Consider the following 25,563-nt stretch of genomic DNA (forward strand, 5'->3'; position numbering starts at 1 on the left):
CTGAAAGAACTAAACAGAAAATGGTTCTCAGCCAGGCATTGAGGGATGACACCTTTCAGCTCCTGCAGGGAATGCTGCCTCTTTATGTTTTCTGGTAAAAGTATGCATGCAACGCAATCAGTATGAACAGACCTTACGTACATTTCTTAAAAGCTGGATTTCTGTTTCTGAGCACACAAAAGGCAGCCTAGAAAACTGACCTTCCCTGTTCACCTGGGAAAAGGGAAGATGCTAACACCATAAGTCCTGACCAGTTTGTTTAAGGTGAATCAATATAGTCTTCACTGGCCTTTCTAGTGCTGAGGGAAAGCACTTCTGGTCTTAGAAAATGCAAAGTGAAGTCCCATGCTGTGCAATGGGCCTAACGACCTTTCCTAGGCTGCTGCAAAGAGTAAGGTTGCTTGGCCAGATCTGTCATCTGCCCTAGCAATTCCTATGTAAAGCAAAGCATTTCCTGTGTGTCAAATGTTTGAGAAACATCTGCTGAGATGCTTTTTTCTATGGTAATCAACACACCACAGCCCTATTTCTGGGTAATTCCTCAGGCACTATACCAATGTAAATAAATACACCATTTTGCCTGAGTAGGCTTCTGGAAGTGCTTGCACAGGGGGCAAGTGCTACTCAAGATAAATGGATTTGGAAAATCAGAGCCTGAAGCTTAGAAACTCAGTGTGACAAATGCATGAACACACCTGCACCCCTCTGTGGGCACTGCCTGTGAAGTGTCCGACCACAGCAAGCAAAGCAGCCCCCGGTTTCATGCTAAGAACTACAAAGCTCTCACTTCCAGATTGCCACAGGAAAACACAAAAAGATTTTTATGAAAGACTTGGGAGGTCTGTAGTTACACTGCACAAACTGCTTAAAAGGCTGACTACGTTCACAGTTGACTTGTCTTACTTTTTCCCTATCAGCTTTGCATCCCTTGCAGCAACCTGTTTTTCTCTCTACTTACCCCCACCTGTTCCCCCCACCCCCCCCATCCCCTGCCCAAAATACAGGCACCACCGCCAAAGGCTGAATTCCATAGGAATACAAAGGCTGTATTCCATAGGAAGAAATCTAAGATTAAAACATGAACAGTACAGAATTGGCTGGGATTCTGGAGGCATGTACAAAGCATCCATGAACTACCTCTAAGGGTCTGCAGCGAGATCAAACTTGTCAAAGGTTGTAAGGGATTTTAATGACATTTAATTAATTAATTTCAAATCTTTGCTCAATGAAATAACATTTATAAGACCGACTAGCAGCAGGGAGACGTTTGTCAGCAGCTCTTAAGTTGGCAGACTGGCTGTTACTATACATAGCCAGAGAGGCAGAAAGTAAACATCTTATAGGATTAGCAGCTATGCTCATAGCTGAGATGAAATTTGGACATTTCATTAGTATAAGATTGATTCTGACATTTCATAAAGCCAAAAAGCAAACAAAAAAATGTGTCTGATGTAAATACAGTATGCAGCACTTATTCAGATAAAGTTCAAGAAGTGCAGCAGGTTTAGTGCCATGACAAAGGAAATACAGAAGGGTCATTTAAGGACTCAACTTCTGCTAAGCACTTGCATGTATGCTTAATCCTGAGGGCATCAATCTTATACTTCATGCTTATTAAAAGCATAAAATAATATTAACAATTAGAAAACATGAACAATTTCAATAGTAAGTACGGTTAGTGGTGGTAAGAATTACAACCCCTCACCAAGGAAAACAACACCACAGTTGATTAAACTTCATGAAAGTTGTCCTTTCTTTGTGCCATCATCTTAGTTTTAGACAGTCTGTAACAATCACAGCCTGACTGGAGAGACTTAGAGACAAGTGGCAGCCTTGCGAGAAGAAATAAGTCATTACTCAGCTTGATACCTACCATTCTCATTTTTTAATATGCACTTCAATGCAACAGGTTGAAAGAAAATATACATCCTTCCTCTGTTCTCGCATCACAATTATTCTACCCTCTCACACTATTATTACATGCTGGAAATCAGTCCATTGTATTAACTGTTGATCAGCAGATGGTTTTTATTAACCTATCTATAAAACATTCTTCCCTTCATAGGCCAAGAAGTAGAAGTTCTTCCACTCCTTCCTCATAGATTCCACTTTCTGGACTCATGGTTCATTGCATTTAGGCTTTCTGGAGACAGCACTTCTGCCCCAGCCCTACCACTTCTAAGCAGACTGGAAGGATTTCTATACATGGTTTGTAGCCAATGTTCCTGCCTCTGCACGTCCAGCGTAAGGTTTGGCTTTTTCAGACCTCATGGCATTACCCTCACACACACAGCTCTCACTGCCTGCAAGCCCCAGCTGCCCTCTGAAGGAGCTGCTAATAACCCTCTCTTTCTTCCTATAACTCCTCATTCCTGCTTAGCTGCCATCTCTCAGCTTTGTCCTTCACAAATATAAAAGATCAGCTTAGCAAGAACATTCTGATCAGCTCAGATTATCGATTAAATGAGGGGGTTTCGTTCTAACAAATTCCTTTTGTTAAGGACATGATCTTAAAACTTCACCAAGCATCTGACAGTGCACCAGAAGAAAAGCACTACGAATTAGAAAGACATGATGAAAGCTTTGAGTATATAATTGTTCAAAAAGAATAATTTCCTTTTCCAAGGTAAACACCAGCCTTGCAGACAAAGATAAGGCCGAGTGCACATTTAGATACACAAGTCTGTGTTTCTGCTGGTATCTCCTGATATCAAAGATTGGAGGAAAATTCAACATGTTTTCTTAAAACGTAAAAAAGAAACGAACAGGAAAAGGTGCAGGAGACCAGAAGGAGTCAGAGCAGAACTGCCAGCAGCTTTTAGGAGAGTTGTTTCCCCCAGCGCCGGAAGTCTTTGTGAATCTGGAGATAACCAGCCATGAACTGCAGCAGCTATTCAAAGCAGAAATCATTGCAATGTTTAGATTTCGTATGCTGCTCTTTTGAATGAAAGCATGCCAACCTCTATAATGTTTGATTACAGTTCTTTGACAGCCTGTCTCTTGGAAGCAGAAAAGTATATTGTCAATAGGCAAAGAGGAGAGAGAAAATGGAGCACTTTCACTCACTCAGGCTGAATGCAAGTTTGGACTACAACAAACTCAGAACAACACTAAACCTACACCAGCCCTGGAAATCAACACAAGTGGGGAGCTGCTTTTTCTACCTTCCTTAATGCCAATTTTAAACACAGAATTCTATGCTTCGTATAGCAGAAATATTTCTTTTAGTAGAAAAGTTACCCTGCAAAGCAAATCAAACCAACCCTTCTGAAAATGCCTTTTCCAAAGCTCTCTCATTTTATTACAGTGGGATTTAGCAGATGAAACAGCCAATGAACTAAGTATTGTATAAAACATATAACAGGAATTTTGACTTTTCCTGAACGTTTAACAGTTTAGAAATAGACACAGCAAAAGGAAAGAGTCTGCCTTGCCTAATGCTACCCAAGAGAGGACTGGTGGGGCACAGACAGAAATCCAAGAGCTCTGAGTCAATTAAGCGTCTAATCATAAAAGAACAGATGAAACAGATTTGATTATTTATGGCAAGACTGCAGAATCACAGAATCATTAAGGATGGAAAAGACCACTAAGGTTGTTTGGTCCAACCTCAGTCCCTCCCCACCATGCCCGCAAGTCACTCTCTGCTTGAAAACCTCTGGGGACAGCCTCCATCCCCTCCCTGGGAGGATGGATTCAGATGGTGCATTTAGACTCCTTCAGCATCTTTCTCCGCACTGAAATGCTTGTACTTCTCACCCCCAGTCCTTTGACTTCCTTGTTATCACTAACTATTTTGAGTGATATCAAGCTTGATTCCTTCTTCCATCACTGTGGTGCACACTCCTATTCAACAGAAAGCTCTCCGGTCTCCATTGGGTTATCATGGGTGCGGAGGCAAGCCCTGCTCCAGCAGACACAGGCCAGCCAGCACCCGACAGTGTCTGACCTTCTGCTGGAGTCAGTCAGTCTCGATTTACTCTTCTTCCAGCCTGATGTGAATAATTTCACAGTAGACAAAAAAAAACCCTCCCCTCCACCTAATCTCTTATTATTTTCCAAGTGGAGTCCATCTAGCTTACATCAAAGAATCGCTCTCGTTAAACCATTGTTTTATAAGTCTGTTAATATTTTTCCTGTCCATAAGACAGAAGACACTGCTGATAGAAATATGTCAACAGGAAAACAAACAGGCAGCATTTGACATGCTATTAGTCCAAGTCTGGGCAGATAAATAAATCATAGATCAAATATTAATGAGGGGGAGAAGCAGTGTTTATTTCTACTAGATTCATTACGCACACGTCTCCCATATGGCACAGCACATCTCTGAAAAAGGATGTCACAGTGTACCCAAGGAAGGACTGTTAATGCCAAGAGGACAATGTATTCCCTCCTTAGAAAGTGCTTCAGTCTCTTGGGACAACGTCACAGCAGCCATACAGAACAAAGCCAACTAGAAGTGTCTTTCACTTCATCACAGTGTAAGGCCAGGGCTGTGGGGAGAAAGGCACTGCTGCCCCAATCACCATCCCTGGGCAGTCTGCTTGGCACACACACACAGGCTGTGGGACTCTTTGCTTCTGACATTGCATGACCAGAGTGCTGGGTCTGCTCTATCTTTAATTACTGCCTTGCTTGCTCTGAGGAGCCCAGCTCGAAGATAAAGAGCTGGCCAGGCCCTGCAGTGCAGAAACCCAAAACAAAATTACAGCATGGCCCAATTCAAACAAATAAAGAGCACAAACTCAATATATTGAGACAGTCAGAGTTTGAAGTAACTTCTAAAGGCATATGGGGGAAGGCATTGCCAGAGATGCATCTGTTATGTTGAACAACATGACAAATTACACTTTCTGAAGCAACATGCAGATATGAAGGAGGAAAGGAGATGGGACCAACAGGCTGCAGAGGAGACTGAGACCAGTACCTGGTTACTGAGAAGAAAGCCAACGCTGCCTGCTGCCAGCACTCCGCAGCTGGCTCTGCACTGCCTGAACTGGCTGGCTTGCTGGAAACAGCATCTTTCACCTTTCCACAGATACCATAAAGCTGTTAGCCGTCTATGTACGTTTTAGCTCACAATGCCCTCCATTACATACAATACTGGTGTAGCAAAACTGAACCCAGTGTGTCTTGGTGATGCTTCTTAATTAATTAATTAATTAATTAATTAAAGAAACTACCTTGATATTTGCGCTTTACATGCAATCTTGTCTATGATAAAAGCAGGGGGATAATATTAGCATCTCCTCTCTCCCAGAAATGCAGTACAAGTGCAATCAGCTCATCCAAACAAACTCTAAGGAATAAAACACATCCAGATGTGGAGCCTTCAGCTACTGGACATCAGTGTAGCTCACATCTTTTGGGGTGCATTAAGGCATCAAAAGAGAATATTCACTTAGGTTAGAAGATGCCTGTGACTCATTGGCAGCATCCACTTCCAAACAGTGGGGGATGATTAAAAAAAAACAACCACAAGATCTTTTTTCTGTTTCTTCAGAAGTTGTTCTTTCAGAGGATGCATTTCAGGTAGGTAAAGATTTACCTGGATCTCTAAATAAACACTGTATGGAAGTGAGCGGAAACAGAAGGTCATTTTTGTAAAGCTCAAAGGTACCTCTGTGCATAAAGCACCATCTTCCAAAAGCCACCTTTAGCTTAGAAGTTTTGTTAAAGTTTTACTTTGTTTTTGTTGTTGCTGTTCTCTTTACAGAAAACACGGGGCAATAAAGTGCAGGGCACAAAGAGGGTGAGATGGAAAAGGAAAAAGATGGAAATCCCTATTAACTCAATATTCCTTGCAACATATCAGCTCTCCAGAGAATCCAAGCACAGAACTGACAGAATAGCACAAGCTGCTCTTTCCCACTGTTCTTCTGTAGCAAAGATCTCAGAGAAGCCAGGCAGCATCCACAGCATTGGTGGAAGAGCAAAACCAGTCCTGGCAGTCAGGCAGAGCAGCGGTGTGCCACAGCCTTTTCTGGCTTGCAGGTACCTCTTCTTGCCAGCTGCTATGTAATTTCCAGTCAGCCTTGATATGGGGATAATGGAAGGTTTTTGCCAGCCAGTGCAACAAAGCCAGTGTATTTTCCACACTGAGAGCCTCATTTATTCATGATGAAGCTCATCTCATTTCTAGCACAGCAGTACACTGACTTAGTTATTGCCACTGCAAGCTGGTGCCTGCTAGAAAGGCAGGTCTGTGTACGTAGGCATGTTTCCAGCAATGGCAATTTCTCTTTGATTCCTTTATTACTCAGTTCTGGGTGAGAGAATGAAACCACAGTGTCATATTTTTCTCTGGCCTCTTCCTTCTTATGGGCTTCTACTATAAATGGCCAGTGTTCATCATCGTATTCACTACAATCTTGGTCTCTCATTAATTTATAAGCAGTTCAAAAGGCAGTGCTGATTTTCTCTAAGTCCACCTGTTATTACAGGGTATCTAATGAATAGTTTTAATGAAATGCACTCAGCCCCAGTTAACCCACAGACCTTCCTCCACACATTTAGCCATGTTTACCACTCCTACCACACAGTCCTAATTGTGTCAGCTACTCCTTGACCAGATTGAACTACTTTTCAAAATGCAGACCACCCCAAAAGAGGAGGAAGTACAAACCACCAGCTGAAACAGCAGCTTTCCAGGGAATTAAATACTCTTCCGAGCAATATTAATGCTAAAATTCAGGTAACTTTAGTTGCATCGCTGTTTCAGTGAATGTCACACAAATAGCAATCTGAATTCTCATTTATTCCTACACGGTGTAATAAACTGAGCTCAGTTCTTTTAATTGAAGAGAAACACTTCCCAGCCCAGCGTTGGTTACTCACAGATTTAGCCTGTTCTCAATCTGAAGCCACAACATTTTTTCTCTTCCCCTTTACCTTCACACTTCCAATTTCTTTCTCCTCTCTGTGCAGAACATCAAACACTGGAAGTTACACAGACATGTTTGCATTTCAAATAACTGCAACTCGGTAACTGGAAGCAAAGGGACTCTTGGTTTCAATAAAAAAGAACTGCATTCAGCTGTACTTCACAGTAGTACATGAAAAACAAAAAATGAGTGAATCCAGGGATGTAGCAAAGGTGATGCTTAGTGTTAAATGACCAGAAGTGCCCTATCACCCCTTCTTTGGGCAGTGCTAAAGGGGTTCTATCAGAAGCAAGTGGGCTGAGGGTTGCTCAGACAGATGCAATGGGATGTCCTCCAGGAACAGGTCTCACTCATTTGGTTTAAGAGTCATTATGCAGTCCTGAAACTCAACCATATCCTTCCAGAGAAACTGTATGGCTAATTTTTTTTACATATTGCAGACAAATGCTCATCATTACAAACAAACATATGTGGCTTTTTTTCCTAAGAAATTCCAAATATAATCAAACACCAAGTATGCCATCCAGGTTGCAAGTCAGTAAAGGATGCATTCCTAACAAGAGGCAATAAAAAGGATTTTAACAAATTTAGCTAATTTCAAGAGATTTGGAGAATGGCTGCTTAATTCCTGCCAAAGGAACCAATTACTGACCCAGTGCCAAAGGGAATTGTGAAGGTATTACTCTTGAATGAAACAATGTTTGAAAAAGGAAATGAATTTGTTTACGAGACACATTGTTGGCTTTGCTCAGTTTTACCACCACAGTTTTCCTCCAGCAGGAAATACGGCATTAAACAAGAAGAAAGCCTCAATCAATCCCAGTAAAGCAGCCTAAAGTTCATGTCAGCAATGACATGATAAGGCTCTTCTACCAGTTTTATTTGGCATTTTAACTACAAACCCTCCAGAGCTGCCAAGCTTCAATTTACATCCAGATTTCTTCAAAAAGGTTGGCATTTTGACTAGAGCCTATTACATACTCTTATCTGTTTTTTGGTTTGGTTCGATTTTTTTAAGCTGGAGTTCTGTAGGGCTTGGACTGGCCTTACATTTTACAGAGCCTGTCATAGCAAGGCACCAAATCCCACCAAAACTCTAATAATTTCTTCAGCACAGCAATCTGACCCCTTCATGTACAGTTTTGGAGGTTGTTTTCAGGCATACCTGCCAAAAAATAACAGGCCCCAGAATGTAGGTCTATGACTGTAAGCCATACCAGAACCAAATAATTATATTGTGTGATAATGAACTAGCACAGTTAAGGAAGCATCACTGCGTTAGTGGTTCCTAACAGTAAGAAAATGAATTAATGTGCAGTCAGAGCTGTGCTATCATACCACAGAAGATGAGCACTGAGCTCCCAGCACTGCCCTGTTCCTGCCCTCCTTCCCATTCCTGTAATCCAGCCATGCTCTGCTGCTCCTGCTGCCCCGTGGGATCCCTGCAGAAACCTGTTTGGCAGCACGGCCTGGAGCAAAGTGTGTGCTGAGACACACTTTTGTGGGGGGGGGGTTGGGGAGCTGCTGAAGACAACTGCAGCAATTCTAGGACTGAAAGAATCAGATGAACTTCCAGGTGACCTGGACAGAGGGAGTGCTGCATTCAGTAGCCTTCACCCTTACAAAGCTACCAACCAGATAAGCTTAATCCAGCTCAGTCTTCCAACACCTGTCAAGTCTTCACAGACAAAAGTGAATACACAATACTTCTCCAAAGAAGAAATCCCGATTTTACCTAGGCTCCCCTAAAGCACAGGCCTGATCAAATTGAAGATGTAGGAAGCTCCATCCTCCCATCCTCACTGACCCCAACATTTCCTCTGTAGTTCTTAATGTAATGAATGGGCTCCTGTGCTGACCAGAGATCACAGTCCAACAAATACTTTAGTCAGTTCCTCTTGTAACCTAAATAAACAGGCAGGCTCTTAGCTGCCAGTGCTAGCAAGCAGTACCTACCTCATTTTCCCTATTTCTCATAAAGAGAAAAAGAAGAAAGGAAATCAAATTTCCCAACTTCCTCCAAAAAATTTGAGTCTAACTCAACTCATCTGCTGGAGACTGCTTCGGCTTAGAGCCCCTTCTGGAAGGGATGGTGTTCCACCCAAGGACACCACGCTGCTGGATGGCCCAGCAAGTCTGCAGCCCTCATAAAGAAGCACTGAATGCATTCTGTGTTTCCTGCCCAGAAACACTGTGAACTGCTAACAAGATGCAGACACTAGGGATGAGTCTGCCTCCTTGATTTCCTTTCACAGTATGCATGGAAGCTGAAGCACATCTTTGCCCTTGGAAATAAATATATAGAAACAAATCTAGAAAATACAGCGATCGCAAGAATGTGTTAACAAACAGAATCACTTACATTAACATGCAAGCTAATAAGTAACAAGATCCTACCACCAAGAGCAAAAACTTGTTAAGGAATTAGGAATTCATTGTTCTGTGCAGTTCAGTAGTCACACCAAGTATGCCAATGCATCCTGACTGTCTGTAACAGTGCTTAGTGTGCATCAGTTCACTTCTGGCCCGACATCCTTCCATACACACACAGTTCACTCTCCCCATCTCACTCTATTCTCCATTTCTTTAAACATTTCAAACTTCCATGTGTTCCTTTGTGCAGGAAATACCCGCACTGTGCATCTGCAGGAGAGCAGGGCATCATGAATTAGGGTCTGACACCCTTTGCTTCCCCGCCTGCATGTCTGTACCGTGGCAACCCTACAGAAAGTGCAGTATCTTAGAAAGATCCTGCAACGTCTACCCCAAATGCACAGAAAGTTGTTCTCTGTCCTGAAAATATTCAAAAACACACTAAAAAAAGCCTTCCTATAATCGTGTTTGTTTTTCTTCCAATAAATAGCAAAACGTTTATTTTTATTAGCCTTCTGTTTTTGAGTCCTTATGGTTGACATTTCCAAGCCCAAGAGCTAGAAATGTCTTTTCATTCTTGAACAGAAACTGCATTTTTAATAGGATTGCATGAATTCAGAAGCTGTGACTTTATGAAAGTACTCTAAAAGCTGTGAGGTCTCAGCAATGACACCCACAGAGGAGGGGCTCTGAGCAATGCAGCAGAGCATTCCCCCTGCACCCCAACACCCCCAGCCCCATTGCCAGGTGCACACTGGGGCTGGTGTTTCCTCATTTTCCCCTTTTTAAAGAGATTTCCTTCTGTAGAAGGCCATTCTCAGACCATGCTTGACTGTTCCCATCCTGTGTTCACTCTCCTGGGTTCCTCTGCATGACCAGAACAGTAACTAGCGTTGTTGCATCCCAGTTTCTCCCCTTATATTGTGATGGCAACCCCAGGTCCAGTTCTATTCCTACTGCACTGTTCTTACCATACTTTGCCTTTCCAGATCACAGTCACATTCTCTATGCCTAATACTGAGAAATCTAAACTGTAGTCATAGAGAAAGTAAGCAGAGAATCCTTCAACTGAGATTACATGGGCTAATCACAGTAATAATGATCTGCGAAGGGATATAAAAGATCACCTGTGGGATAGAGAATGGGAAGACTGAAAATGCAGGTGTCCACTAAGAAAGGAGAAGAGCTGTTAGCTCTTCTTAACAGGGTAAATTCTCCTTATACCTCATGAAGAGGAAAGAGGCTCTAGTTTTGTGGGATCCCAGTGCTACCACGTTTACTACTGTGATCCCTTCTGGGAATGATTAAAACTTTGCAGTCTAACATGTACCAGAAGAGAATCATCCTGATACTAAGCTACCCAGGAGATGGACTTCAGGTAGAACAGACAGTATAGTCTGCAGATGCCTCCTCAGTTCACAGAAAAGGCAGTAATTACCACTTCAAAATCTGTGTTCTTATCTGCTCAGGGCACAGAACAATCAGACAAACTTTGGTTCTAGTTTTAAAGAAGCTGTGTGCAACTGGTAGATCACAAATGTTCCAGCTCCTGGAAGTGGCAAAGAGCACTGGCGTGTGCTGAGATCTGACATCACCTCTGCCACCCACTTGTGACACAGCAAAGTCTTAACTAAAATGCTACAACAACCTTGGCAGCATTTCTTAAATTCCAGATGCTTGACTTTGTAACAGGGATTGGTTTTTAACACTGTCATTCGTAACGCTCAAATACAAGTTCTAAATCAGCATAGCTGTTGCATCATTAGTTTTCAAAGCAGATGTCTTTAAATTCTCCAGAAAACCACAGAACTCCTGCCATTTCTGGAGACCTGGTGTTTCATGGGAATGAGAGAAGAGGCACGTAAGCCAGGATCCCACTCCCCTCACACATTCAGTGCATAGATACAAGTTTATTTGGAGTTACTCTTACTGTGTAGAGTTTGTCTTTTCAATGAACAGAACAAGCTAGAAAAATACTTCTTTTCTTCACTCTGTCCCATAGCCTCCCACTCCAGTACTGCTCCATTTATTTTATATCTAGGCACCACCTGTCTCCAGAAGGAATTTACTGTACCTACATTATGGGCCAACACTTTGGTTTTACCAGCTTTTGGCACACACACACTTTTAAAACATCAGCTGCTCCATGCAGTGCTGTGGTCACAGTACTGCCTTCAGTTTAACCCTCACTGAAACACAGTGATGCATGTGGGTACATGCACAAGTAGGAGTGAGAACTGTGCATTCTCCATGGTTTTCAATGGCTAAGGATTTCAGATGCACAACCTGACCATTCTTTTCTGTTGGTGGTGGGGTTTTCTGTGTTTGTTTGCTTGGTTTGCGTGCCCCTTTTGCAGGGCTGTGCAATTTGGCACCACAAACTCTGCTTGCACCCCATGCTCCCCAAAATTCCCACTCTTTGGAAACTCACAGCCAGTGTGCTTACAGAGCACAAGGCACCACAGTCCCTCCCACTTCTAAGACCTAAATGTTGGCTTGTTTTACCTAGACTTGCTATTTCCCAGGTTCACCTTCCTTGAATTCAGCTTCTTGCTTCTAACCTTTCAGCTTATCAGCATTGATTTATTTAATATAAAGTACTGAGGTTACCTTAGATCAATTATACCTTTTTTTCTGTGCAATTTCCAATGCTTAATATGTCTGTTACTGCTCAGCCGCAGGGACAACTTGTCCAGCTGGATCCTAAATTATTTCGATCCTTAATTCAATTGTATTTTTGCCACAGCCCAGCCAATGAGCATAATTCTTTTATGGCTAAGAAGCCTCTTTAGAAATAATCCAATAGCCCATATTAAAATATAGGTCATTGTGAAAACTGCCAAGTGCCTGACTTGTCATAACTTCAAAGACCGGCTTTAAGTCTCCTTTGGCATTGCTGATTCTTTCAGTGCTTGAAGGCTTAATTTTAAAACAATCAGCTCAACAGAAACAATTTACTTCTAACTGTCCAAACTAGTCAATGTTAGATGGGAAGCTAACCTGCTACTTTGTGCTGCACTTGGGTAAATGCTACCACTGAGGGCAATTGGAGGTTTCCAAGCACTGTATCAGCTCACAGTATTTACGTGGATCTGTTGCTATAGAACTGCAAAGGCTTTCAACGGTAAAAATAAGTAAAATCTATTTGAACCTGCTCAAGATGTGGCCATGTGAACAGCCCTGTGAGACAAATGTGCAAACTCACAAAAGCAAGACACATAGAAAAGTTCTTAAACTTTGAGAAGTCGGTTTGGGCACTTCAACAAAGACCTGTGATAAGGTTCAGGTCCTCTCAAGCATGCATATCCATACAGATTCACTTTGTTTTTAAAAGAAATAAAGAACTGGCCTTGTTCGGCGTTTTGGAGGAGACCACCTTCAATTCCCTGCTGTTCTTTCTCCCTCCGTCTCAAAGAGCTGGAATCACAACATACTAAAGAACGTTTAAGGAAATCAGTGGCTTGTTTACAGGTGCTCTTAGAATAAAACAGAAATGACAGAATTTGGTGAGGAAATGAAAGGTGAGGCTTTCATTTCCATATCTCTTCTCCAAGTATGTGCCTATCACTGTCACTGGCCAAAAAAGGGAGTTCTGCTTCTACACCAAAGAAAATAACTTGGTCCCAAATGTTAATATTAGGCCTAGAAGAAAGCTCTGTCACTGAATAACAAACATTCTCAATGCTTGGGCTTTAGAGTAACCAGTGAAATCAGATGCTAGGCATTTGGGAAAAAAATAGCCTGCCTGTCCTATTGTGTCTTCAGATACACTTGTGTGATGCTTCTGAAAGTGAGTGAGGTTACATAAAGATTGGCTTTCAATGTCTCCAATAACCAATGTGGTACACAACAAATGTAAGATCAGAAACCCACAGTAAAAGGGCTATGTCTAGTTAAGGAAGATACCAGTGCTCATTCTCAGTCTTTCTTGCAGCCTGCACAATTGGACATATTTTAGTTGCTGTACAAGCAGAGATATCAGCAAGAGACATCAGCAAGAGACTGGCACAAAGAAGAAGGACAGGTTCTCCCAGCAAGCAAGGACAGATTGCTTCTGGTTGTTTGTTTGGTTTTTGTTTAGTCTTTTCAATAGGAGAAAAATAATATCCAGCACCTTGTTATTAGCAGTACAGTAAAAAAAAATCTAGTCATGTGAAATTCAAGTTTTCATATTGACATATATTTTGGGGCATCTCTCCATACAGCTTTGGACATTAAGGTGCTGAGGTCAGGGTCAGCAGGCAACAGAAATTACATAGTATTTCTGTGAAAGCCTTGATTAGGGAAATGCTTGTAATCCTCCAACTGTGTGGAGTTCCCATTAGTCTATTCCCATTCTAATAACTAGGCTGTTACAACACTTCACAAACCCCAGATTTCTGAAAGAAGCCAGTTTAATCTGGTACCTTATTTTGATAACTGCCTTTTATAAAGACAAGGAAAATGAAGTAGATATTAACCTATCAGTAATTCAGAAAAGCAGCTGTTACAACAACAGTTATAATTGTTAACCTGAGCAGAGGAGGTGAGAATAAATAAAAGACAGGAATGAAACTGACAAAATAATAGTATGTTGTGTTGTAAGGATAATTATAGGCTTGGAACGAGGTTATACATCCCAAAAGATCTGTTATTGGGAATGAGCTTATTTAATTTTTGCATTAATAATACACACACATTAAAAGTCTCTGTTTCCTAATTAAATCTGGAGGTGGCAAAGTTGGCAGGCAACAGTAATGGAGGGAAGAATGGGGCTCACACAGGAAGAATTGATGTTCTTAAGCCCTAGAATTACAAAAATGAAACAAGATGGAAATGAACAGAATAAAATGTGAACCCAGTCTTCAAGGATTAGAAACAATAATATCTTCCATAAACTACAGGACTATCACCTGGAAATGACAGTGTAAAATGCGTATTCATAACTGCTTCTGAACAAACTTTAAATACAGGTGGGAAAAAGGCAGGCAAGTTCCCCTTACAATGAAGGTCATGGCTGATAATCATAAAATCACTGAATCCTTAGAGTTGGAAGAGACCTTTAAAGGCCATCTGGCTCAACTCCCCAGCAGTGTACAGGGACACCACAGCTCCATCAGACTGCCCGGGGCCTGATCCATCCTGGCCTTTATAGTCTCCAGGGACGGGGCATCCACCACCTCTCTAGGCAGCCTGTTCCAGGTCGGAATTATTTGTAATTCACAAAACGTCTTAATCTGAAATCTAGGTCAGTTTTGTTCAAGGAAGGTTTCTTCTAACTAGTAAATACATATTGCATGCAGATAGAACAAGATGGAACAAAAAGAAGGATCACAGCAGACCCAAGTGTTTTGGTTCCCTTACTGCTCAAAGCAGACCCTGGGTCGGTGAGTGTTCTCATCCCTTCCTGGCCCCTGCACAAACCAAGGTGAAAAGAGGAGGACAAAGTGCACCTCATGCAGTCAGAGCAGCTGTCAGTACTCAGACCTGGACCAACATGGATGGGCCCTCTCAGTGAGAGGGAAGTATTTCTTTGGTTGTAGGGAAGAGATGCTATGACAACAGCCTCCTAAAAACACAACACAAAGCTTCTAAATTCCAAGTAAGCTCAACATTTAGAATGGCAACGTGATTTTAGAGATACTGTAAAGCAAAACTTCTCAACCTGCTTACAACAACCAACGAGCTGGAGCTGATATATCTGCTGTCATCAAAAGGTGTCTGATACAGTCAACAGCATGGTGTCCTCTACCTGATAACCTAGAAAGATGGGCACCCTACCACTGTCATGTTCCTATCGCTAGAAATTGATTTAACATTGATTTAGTAAGAAGGCTGTTCTCTGCTCCCAGTTCCTACAGCAATTGGCTATTGCCCGAGTTTGTTTTATCACAGAATAACCAAACCTAACTGCATTCAGCTTATGCAGTTCATTTGAAAAATGTGTAGTCTTTCAGTGCTGATAAGCCCTACAGCCAGAGTGAGCTCAGGGTTTCTGTGGGTGTATCAGGACATGAAATCAAAGAGGTGGTTCATACATCCCCTGTCCTTTTTTAATCTTTCCATGATATATTGGATTACAAGAAGAAAGTGATGTCCTGGGTCTCCGAGCCCAAACCCAAGCTCTCACAAGCAACTTCATCATACAAATCTGTCCATAAAACAAAATCCTACAACCCTCTATACTAACTGCTCTGATACTTAGAACTCTTTTCCCACCTACATTTATCATTATTCTTTTGTCCTTTGGTTTCAGTGCTGCTGCAGTTTTGTTATTTGCTTTCTCAGTGATGCTTAATAAAGCATTCCCATCCCTTCTCAGTCACTACTTTGTCTGGCATGTGTGCCAAGCTCTTTCAAGTACAGCAAACTTTGCACAACACAAGACCCTTTTGAATGCACCAGCTGTTCTAAGACACTTGCACATGGTTTGACAGAGCCCCTCTCTGACTGCTGGTTCACAGGAAGGACAGCAACCAGCTCCTGCAGTTCTGTCAGATCAGTGGCAGAGGGCTGTGCTGTGCTGCTGGAGCCTGTGGTTGCAAGACCTGCTGCCAACGAGCCTTCACACCAGCAGCAAACTGAGGTCGAGTGGCACGCACTGAATTGTTCATTGGGGTTTTTCTCTACATAGACATGAAGGTATGACAGTGACAGTCTCAGCTCACTATTACAACACAGAGCGTATTCTCCTATACCTTACCAAGAGACAGACATGAATTTGAATAATTGACGACAAATTCAGTAACACCTGACTATTTTTTAAAGCAAAATATCACCTATTTTCCACTCAAAAGCGGGACATCACTAACAGCCTGCCATCTTGGCTGTCTCCATTGATGTTTCTAAATACAATATTCCCTTCCCTGACTGCCAGTCTACCTGCTGTCAGGCTCCATTAGGCACAACAAGATCCAGACAGATTCAAGATTAAGCAACTTTTTTATAAAATCCAATTGAGGACTTTCTTACCTTGAGGGTGCAGCAAATATTACATTAACCAGATTGCACACACTTTCCATGCAAAAACTAAAAGCAGATATATATATAGGTGTGTGTATATATATATATATATATGCCTGCACACAATGATTTAATTATCTTAGGAAATAAGCAGGGGCTTTCTAGATTCCTCCCACCCATAGATATCATAATCAAGCTCAGCTAATTGAGACCATTGTGGGGAAAAGGGTTGCTCCTTAGTAAGACCCTATTTTTCCAGAAGCAATATGTGAGTGCTGCTGCCTAGTGTAGGAAGTCTGTGCAGATTAGTCACGTGAAGAGAGAGGAACAAGATTTAAAAAGCTCCTTACTGGCCAGGCTACGGCTTTGGCTCCCAGAAAGGCTGCAGACCCAGAGGGGCAGAAGCCAGAAGAAGCAATTCCCCTTCCATCACCTGCTCCTGCACACAGCTACCAAGGAATGGGTCAGAGACATCCCCAGTGCTACCTGGTGAGTGTCAGCAGGATGGCTTGGGGGCTTTCAGCTGGGAGTGGGTGCTGTCCTCATACCCAGAAACAGCTCATCCTTCATTTGCTGCATGAGATGGGTATGCAGGCTCAAGGAAACGCAGGAGATGGTGGGCACATGTGATATCACTGCATGCATCTGGAAACATGGGTGCTTATGTAGTGCATTCGGTGGCTGTGAGCGATGGGTGGTGTGAGGAGCAGGCAGCTGTGCAGTGCATGGGTGTAAAAATGCGGGAGCATGGCATGGACAAAGCCTGAGAGCTCACAGGGCACCATGCAGAGACTGCACACGAGAAAAGCACTTCAGGCATGCATAGCATACAATGTCAAAAGGATCAGAGAAAAAAAAGTTTTATGTGGTGTATTTAGAGAACAGAAGGGTAAAAAACACCGAGGAACAAAGATTATCCGAGCCACGTGTTCTAAACATGCATTTGCTCTGAAACAGTCTAGATGCTGCTCTGATATTTTTTCCAGACAAGGACTTTGGGAACCAAGTCACAGCTGAGGATCATGAGAAACCCAGTATGATGCCTTTTGTAGTGTCAAGAGCTTTTCTGAAGGCATAAAATCCCCAAATTGTCAATAGCTGCCTCAGCAGCATCTTCACAGTCAGTGGCCTACAGAGAGGAGGGGAAGATGGCAACTCACAAGCTTCAACTCCCTCAATTGAGACTCTTTTTTTCCCACACTCTGAGACCCTGAGATTATTGGTGAACTCACTGAATAGTACCTCTACGTACATTATCAGTCCTAGCAGGGCAAGTAAGGATGGTAGGCTATAATGCCACAGACAGTCCTGCCTCTGACCTGTTCTCATTGATTCGAGGCAGAAGGAAAGCTATTTAACCTCACTGGTGGGGAGCAGCCTGTTTCTTCTGCCTTAGTGCTCGAAGTTTACTGCCCAGCAGACACTGAAAGGACAGCTACAGCTCGCGGCTGCAATAGGAGGAGGGCCCAAAAAGCCCTGTTTGCCAACTTATTTAGCCCACTTGTGGCAACAGTCGCTGTTGAACTGCTAGCTAATTATTTGCTCGTTTTACATCTAAAAGATCCAGGTCCCACTTGGAAGAGCAGTAAATAACGTAATACAAATACTGCAGCCTGATAACCAAGTCCTACCAGCCCCGTGCTTTCCAGGAAAGCAAAAGTTGGGCATTGATCAGTCCTGGCATGGAACTAGGAGCAGCGTCCAGTTCCGCCATTCATGCTACACCCCTTCGGGTTCTGATCCCAAAAGCCAAATTCTAGCATTTAACCCAAGGCACGCGGGGAGAGCTGCCTCCGTCCCGCATCTCAGCCAGAGAGCGGTGCGGTTCAGCTCCACCTGCCGCCCACCGACAGCCCCTTCGGTCCGTCCGGCCGGGGATGCGCGGGCAGGGCAGGCCCCGATCGTGATCCCCGATGGACCCGCTGGGCGGGATGCGCTCGGTGCCCGACGGACCGGGCAGGGCAGGGCGGCCCCAGGTGCGCCGGCTGCCGGCCGCTCCCCTGCGGAGGAAGGGCTCGGGAAGCCCCGCTCCCTGGGGGCACCCCGGTCCCCCCTTCTCCCGCCTCATTTGCATGGCTCTTATTACGGCCGTGCCTCGCTCCTGCCGCGCTGACACCGGCGGGCTGGAGAGCGGAGCTGCCTGCAGCGGGCAGCGCGCTTCCCTCCTTCCCTTCCCCGCCCCGCCTCGCCCGCTCCCCCGCCTCAAGCTCGCTCTCTCTGGATGTTTAAGGCGAGGATGAACAAACAGATCCAGCCCGACCGCAAAGTGTCGGTGGTGGCCCCTTTGCCGGAGCGCCCGGGGCCGCCTCCCCCGCGGAAGGACGTGGAGCTGATCCTGGTGAAGGAGCACAACGGCGTGCAGTACACCAGCAGCAACCTCCTGCCCGCCGCCCCCGCGCCCCGCTACGGCCCCCAGGACAGGGAGACGTGGGGCAAAAAGATCGACTTCCTCCTCTCCGTCATCGGCTTCGCCGTGGACCTGGCCAACGTCTGGAGGTTCCCCTACCTCTGCTACAAAAATGGAGGGGGTAAGGCGCTTCGCGAGGTCTCGCTCCCCGGTCCCCAGCCCCAAAACCCAAAAGCTGGGGGATCTGCCGCAAGGTGCCCGCAGAGGGGCCGCCGCTCCTCCCTTCTCCCCACGATCCCGCTCCGCCGAGCTCCGTCGGGGCACGGACCGCTCGCTCCCCCCTCGGAGTTGAACTTAGTTTTGGGCACGGGCGTAGCTGCCTTCTGCTGCCGCGCCAGCCTTCTTTTCGTTGGCAACAAATAGTATCGAGGAGAGGGAAAAAAAACTGGACTGCTGTGAAGTAGCATCTAGAAAAGTTATCGCTGGACCAGAGAAAGGTTTCTTTGGGGTGGTTTTAATGGGGGAGCGGGATTTCTGCCTTCAGTGCTGCAGCTGAAAGGGTTTTTTTTTCCCGAAGTAGGTAGGAGACTTGTTACCAACAAAGCCTCACCTCCTGCACAGTTTGGCAATGACAGCAACGAATAGATCACACACAATAGTTACTGTTAGCTCAGAGTGCCTGGCACATCTTCAGGAAGCCCTTAACTCCATCGTCCCCTTTCATCTCCCCAAAAGTCGCTGCGTTGGCAGCGATGCCTCCACGCTGTGATGGAGTAACACCATCTGTGAGCCAGGCAGGTGCCTGGGTGCTCTGAAATCTCACACAGGGAGAACAGACCCTGCCTAGCAGATGGAGGAGTGTGTGTGAATGGTGAACGACACAGATGGAAGAACTGCTAGGATGAAAGCACGCTCTGTAAGATAGTTAGGTATGTCTTGTTAATGTGGTTGCCTGGTGATAAAGGCTAAGGGTTCACACTTGTAGCATAAAATACTTGCTGCCCACAAAAGGGGAAATGCAGGACGGGAGAATCCCTATCGGCTGGCACAGAGTTACACTGGTCCTCAGAATTTAACAGGCTAGTAGGAAGGGCTGGTACTGGGATACTTCCGCCCATTTGGTACCTCCAGGACTTCAGAAAAGGGACACAAAATCTTTCAGCTCACTACCCAGAAAATGGTCAATACTGAAAAACAAACTCTATCCCTATTTCATTATTGTCCACAGCTAACGCAGTTCACACCGCAGTGGTACAATGCCTTGTGATGCCAGCAGGCTGCAGGTGTAGTGGCAGCATTGCTCAGGTGGTTCCATACATACTCACCACTCCTGTATCTCAATCTTACAAAGTTTAGGGAAAGAGATGTATTTCCCTATCTCACATTGCACACCCACAGTGTTTGAATTCCTTTCTATTATCCTTGGATCATTTTTTTATCATGTTCTTAGTCTGATTCTATTATAGTTTACAGCTACTTCAGGCACAGGAGGTAACAACCTGCAACCTGCTTGCATTTGGGATAGTATTTATATATAATCTTATGTCAGTTTAGCCAGAGAAACCTGCATCTCCATTAGTATCTTTTGATTTAAAAGCTTGCAAACTGGAGCAAACAGAAAGCCAGCTACTTCACAGTCACAAGAGGCCACAATTCAGCAAAAAAGTTTGAACCTTTCCTTTCTGTCAAAGCAGAATCAGGACCTTTACAAGCAAAGGTATAGGGCCCTCTGCTATCAAAGCCTATAGAATGACTGAAAACTGATTTCTGATATCATAAACACAAACAACTGTAGGAGGCATCTCAATCAATATGTAGGATGTCATTCTTGAACATATGTTTATCACAACACTCTTTACTGGCACTTGAAAAGACTTATTTTACCATAAAGTGAAAGATGAGCTAGTCATCATGACCAAACTCATCAACAGTTCAGAAGGAAAGATGCATGTAAACACATCAGCTTTAGCTAATGTGAAGACAAACTAATATTTTATGGTTTGATTGCATTTGGCTTAATTAAGTTTAATGATCCTGAGATTGTTTTTTTAATTTTTCTATGCTGTTTGACAGCCTGTGGCTACCATAGCATAGGCTAATAGTATTCAACAATTACAGCTTCCAGGACAGACCTTGAGCTGAGCAGTAGGGAATGCAGTCATAGGCAGGGACTTGTGGATGGCTCCATCTCATCCTTCTTTTTACAACAGTTGTCCCTATGGTATCTTAAAGAAAAAAAATTCCATCTATTGCCTTCATGTTGGACATATATATCAATTTCATTTAGGAGAAACTCCTATAGGAGATTCAGCCTCTAAAAGTGCTTTACTGAGTTTCACATCAGCTTAGTTCCTTATCTCTGTCACACCAGGGTTGGTGGCTTGTTAGCTATGGGTACATTTTCCTACAAGAGCAAAGAAGACCAAGAGGCAGCGGGCAGTGATCTGAGATACTGTTGGGTTTCAGTTCTATCTTCCCAGTCCTACATTCATTGATATTTTTAAATGTGCTTTTTCCCCACACTGCTACTGCAGGAGGGAACCCTGTTAGCACCACAGCAAGCTTAGCGACCTCAAAAAGAAATCAGTGGGTTCTTCAGAAAGAAGATGTAATAAAAATAAAGGTATTAATTACACTGCCTTAGAACGTTTGCTAGGCTGCCGAGAGAACTGAAGTTAGTCAGATGTGGGTTACAAAGCTGAGTACCTTCAGTCTGATGCAAAAAAGGCAGTGAAAAAGAATCTCTTTCATTGCCACAAGTACTAAGCCACTAAGATAATTTAACACCTTTGTTTTCAGCACATCTTGCCCAATCTAGAAGGGGAAAACAAATTGCTATCCTCCCAAAATCTACAACCACAAAAGTTCTACAACAGCTTATAAATGTTAAATGGGAGTGCTTAAGGACATGGAAGTGGCAGAAAATGGCATTTCCCTCCACATCTGACAAAAACGACACAGGTGACATGGACCGTGATGTTCCTAAGACCAGCTATGACTAACTTAAGACACCAGCAGACACAATTAAAGGCCTTTTCATGCTTGTAAAAATGGTTGTTCTTCATAAAGCCTGAGAACTTCCAGGACCTTGAAAAGTATAAATACACATTGTATTCCCTCAAAGTTGAATTTTCAAGTAGGGAGACATATATACACATATACCCACTTCTTACTAGCCAGATCCTTGAGTTTCTTTCATTAGTAAACTCCAGGGAAGTTTCCTGATTAGAAACTAGACATAAAGGCTTTTAGGCTGAGGTTTAGGCAGACAAAAGTCCTGATAATTTTCAGTGAGTTTTACTGACACAAAGTACGCACTGCCCAGAGGTACCTATGTAGTCATTTTTAATGTTATGTTACTTTGGAGACAGCAACTGGTGATTTCAAAAAGAAAAAACAAACAAACAAGCAACTATTTATATTTTAAGAAGCTCCCAGTAATAAAAAACTAGAGAGCAAGAGGTATCCAGCAGCACTAAAATGCTGAATGAATAGCCAGAAACATCTGTGTTTTGGGAGTAGCCTGCTGAGCCACCCCAATGGGACTTCAGTACGAAGATAGATGGCAGAATGTAACCCTTCTGATGACTGTGGCTTTTGGAAACAGTCTTCAGCTATTAAACAAAACAATCCCACACATTAAGATTTAAAAAGCTGGAATGTTTGTCAGTTACCTGCTTCCATACCAGCTGCCTGCCTTACCAGGGCAGACCCAGTGGCTGTGTTGTAACGGGAAACTGGTGACAAAAAACTTTCAGGACAATTTAGTATGAACAGTATGGATGAAATCTTGTCCTCACTGAGTACTCAGAAGCAAAAGTGCCCACTCTGTGTGCTAAACTACTTCATAAAATGACAGAGATGTACAGATAGATCATCAGTAAGCTGCCGTGTGAGGTGATGATCCACAACAAAGGGCAGAATTCTCAAACACTGCCTCATCAGCTTGGCTGATCAATAAACACCGCCTCTCACATACAGTCAGCTACTCATCACAACACAAAGGAGAAGTGCTGTTTGCAACAAGACACATGCTTTTTGTGCAGTCCGAGAGACCAAAGTCAGCACAGTATGTCACTGGAGAAATCATCAACTACAGCCGTCCCTACTGGCTGTTCTCACGAGTGCTCTGAGCTCATTATAACTCATGTCTGGCAAGAGCCCCTTCAGTGGGGATGGTGTTTTGTTTGTTTGTTTCTAAAAAGGCTCCCTAACATGTCCAACCTCTTAAGCATTCCTCATATCAGTAAGCGGCTGTGCCGAAGTAACAAGCAGTGTCAAAAGTAGATTCTCATCAATTTAGGGAAAGATTTGTCATGATGATTACCTATTACATCTAAAATGTTGCTGATGCCAACTGAAGTTGAGTAATACGCAGCATGATTAACTGATGTGCTCCCTGTGGGGGAAGGTGATGCTCAGCCTTAGGTAACCGAGCTATTAAGTGTACCAGATACACTTAATATTAACATTTTTATTCAGTTTTCCTGCACAGTATGGAAAAATTACTATTTCCCATTGAAATTTGTGGAAAAAGGAATTACCAACATAAAATTCTCCTTTTTGTAAGTCAAAGTATTTGCAGGGTCAGTTACGCTCAGGCTACTAATTGTTGGATTAGTCACCTGAGACTTACTGTATCATAACAATCTGATTAAGCTTTTCATGAATTTACAACCAGCAGCAGATAAATACTTTAACAGCTCTTTTGCTATCATAACATACACTTTTAATCTCCTCTGAGATGTTATTTTCTTAAGTGTTCATAGATCACATAATTTCTAGGAGAAATCGTTTGCTTCACAGTACAGCTGACCAGCAGTCAATACCTTTTAGAACAGAAGAATCTTACAGCTTATCGTAATGCTTCATTTCTTATTCATATTTCCACAAGCTCTTATGCACTATTTTGCAATCCACAGCGCAAGTACTAAAGACAACATACAACCAGATATTCTCTATTACAAATAAGGATAGTGCATCATATCACCAAAAAACAAGATCCAATGCTGACCCAACAGCTTGCTTTTCTATCAGGCACTACACCCAAGTGTTTGCCAGCAAATTTAATCATTAATATGAGTAAGAATACAATCTGGCACTTCAACTTCCAAAGGTGGGTGACCTTTGTCTTTTAATAATACCAGTGTTTATATTCCAAAATAGCACAGAGGATGATGATAAATCAACTATGAAGCAACCTCATTACGAAGACTATGCCAAGAGTTTGACTCATTAATCAATCAAAGCATGGATGCAAATCAAGTGATTTTAGTTTCCTAATCCAGGCTTTCAATTCCTGCTATCAAACCAGCGACCTCGGACAGGTCAAACTGTTACACTGACATCCTGACAGTGGCCATGAGCTTTGTGCTCCAGGACTTCATGTGACATCTGGGACAGTCTCAGCTATGCCATGTTGACAGTCCCTTCTTCCTGGATTCAGTGGCCAGCTCACAGCTGACTCAATCACTCCTCTTTCTTCTCCTTGACAGCTATTAATCAGCTGGTTTATATGTAGCATAGTTTCACCGAGCCTCACCAGCACTGAAGTTCAGATGCCAGCTACTCCTCTGAAATTCCCTGTTCTCCTTCACTGGCCCATCAGTCTTGCTGGCTCAATAAAATAACTCTTCAGAACTGTAATTTCTCCAGGGTTATAAACTAGTATAGTTTCTACTACTATACACAAAACATCCCGAATACTTGACAAGAACAAACTGAATAATTCTGACCCTAATCTTTCATCAACTCTGAAATTCTAGTTTCTCTCAGACTCAGAGTACCACACAGTGGTACAATTATATGAACTCTCAGCTAAATACCATATGAAACAGAGAAGTTATCTGTCCCCAAACAATTCTAACGACCCTTAGCAGGACAGTTTTACAAAGTTCTAGAAAAGACTCATGGTATTTAGATAGAGGTTACACCTTAAGAGGACCATCCAGTGTTCAGTGCAGGACAAGCATTCAGAACCGATTTAAGATGCTGTAATCAAAGTGCTGTTCCACCTTTGCTCCTCCTTGTTACCAAGAAAATAAAAGAAGCTGGTATGACTGACCCAAATGAGCTGTTTTTTTCCAACAAAAGCAAGCATGCCTCTTTCTTACTGCAAAGAATGAACAGGTTTTTTATTACTGCTCAGAAGCATTTTATTCTGAACTAAGAAGGAAAGACATCGAGTAGTAACCTCCTAACTTAGTTCTGTTGTTTTGAAACATAAAATCTCTGCTTAAAGTGTTTGTCCCCCTCCATTTCTGAATGCCCTTAGAAGATAGGCCAAGAAGCCAGGCATACGCCTAGAAAGCCTTTCCCACGGGACAGCCATCCCTCCACTACAAGTAAGTGATGAAAGTTGCGTTAGGAAGCTTTGCTATGTTCATATTAAAAGGCCTGGGAGTTTCTTAATTTGGCCGGGGATTTCAACTTTAGGACACTCATTCAAGCTAAAACAGCAGGTATCCAATCTTCATCTTTTTCTAGTCTGTTTTCTCACTGACATCTTTTCAAGCTCTTGATTAAATTTGCTAGAAGCAAAGGGAAACAGAAAGGCCATTTCAGGAGTGTAAAAGCCAACAACCCTTCTTTATTAAAGAAGTAAAGAATCTGTAAGGAGGCTAAGATGTGGCACGGATTATTTAGGGGCAGAATTTCTCTTTCGCCTTTTGGGAAAATAACCCAAACCTCAGTGCATATGTGAATATGGCAGCCTAAAGGTGGCTTAAAAAATAAAACGAGTACTTTCATTTCCATACTTAAACCATTGTGAAATAGAAAACTAATAGAACTACTTAAATGTAAGATGAGAGGGAGCATCCAGTTCTGGCAAGTGTTTAAATTTGCTATGAGGGAAGTTATGATTAAAAGCAGCCCACAAATTACTGAGCCTCTCGCTGTGAATTAAAATGGAAACAAATGGTTTACAGAATTCAGAGCAGCTTAGGCAGCAACATCAAAGCTTGCTGCCTTAATTTCTGCTGCATACAGTGGGAGTCTCATCAGCTGTGCTCA

At 43.0% G+C, this 25,563-nt stretch overlaps 1 protein-coding gene across 1 annotated transcript in view; it reads left to right on the forward strand.

The window, feature by feature from the left end:
* Positions 1 to 16,585: 16,585 nt before the first annotated feature.
* The window catches only part of SLC6A2 (solute carrier family 6 member 2), a 66,735-nt gene continuing 57,757 nt past the window's right edge, over positions 16,586 to 25,563 (forward strand). The window contains exons 1-2 of the mRNA XM_072346697.1: positions 16,586 to 16,691; positions 18,433 to 18,730. Of these exons, the coding sequence (XP_072202798.1) occupies positions 16,662 to 16,691; positions 18,433 to 18,730 (328 nt within the window). The 5' untranslated portion in view covers positions 16,586 to 16,661. The remainder of the gene's footprint in view (positions 16,692 to 18,432; positions 18,731 to 25,563) is intronic.

This window comes from Excalfactoria chinensis, chromosome 11 (assembly GCF_039878825.1).
Source record: "Excalfactoria chinensis isolate bCotChi1 chromosome 11, bCotChi1.hap2, whole genome shotgun sequence".
Taxonomy (NCBI): Eukaryota; Metazoa; Chordata; class Aves; order Galliformes; family Phasianidae; genus Excalfactoria; species Excalfactoria chinensis.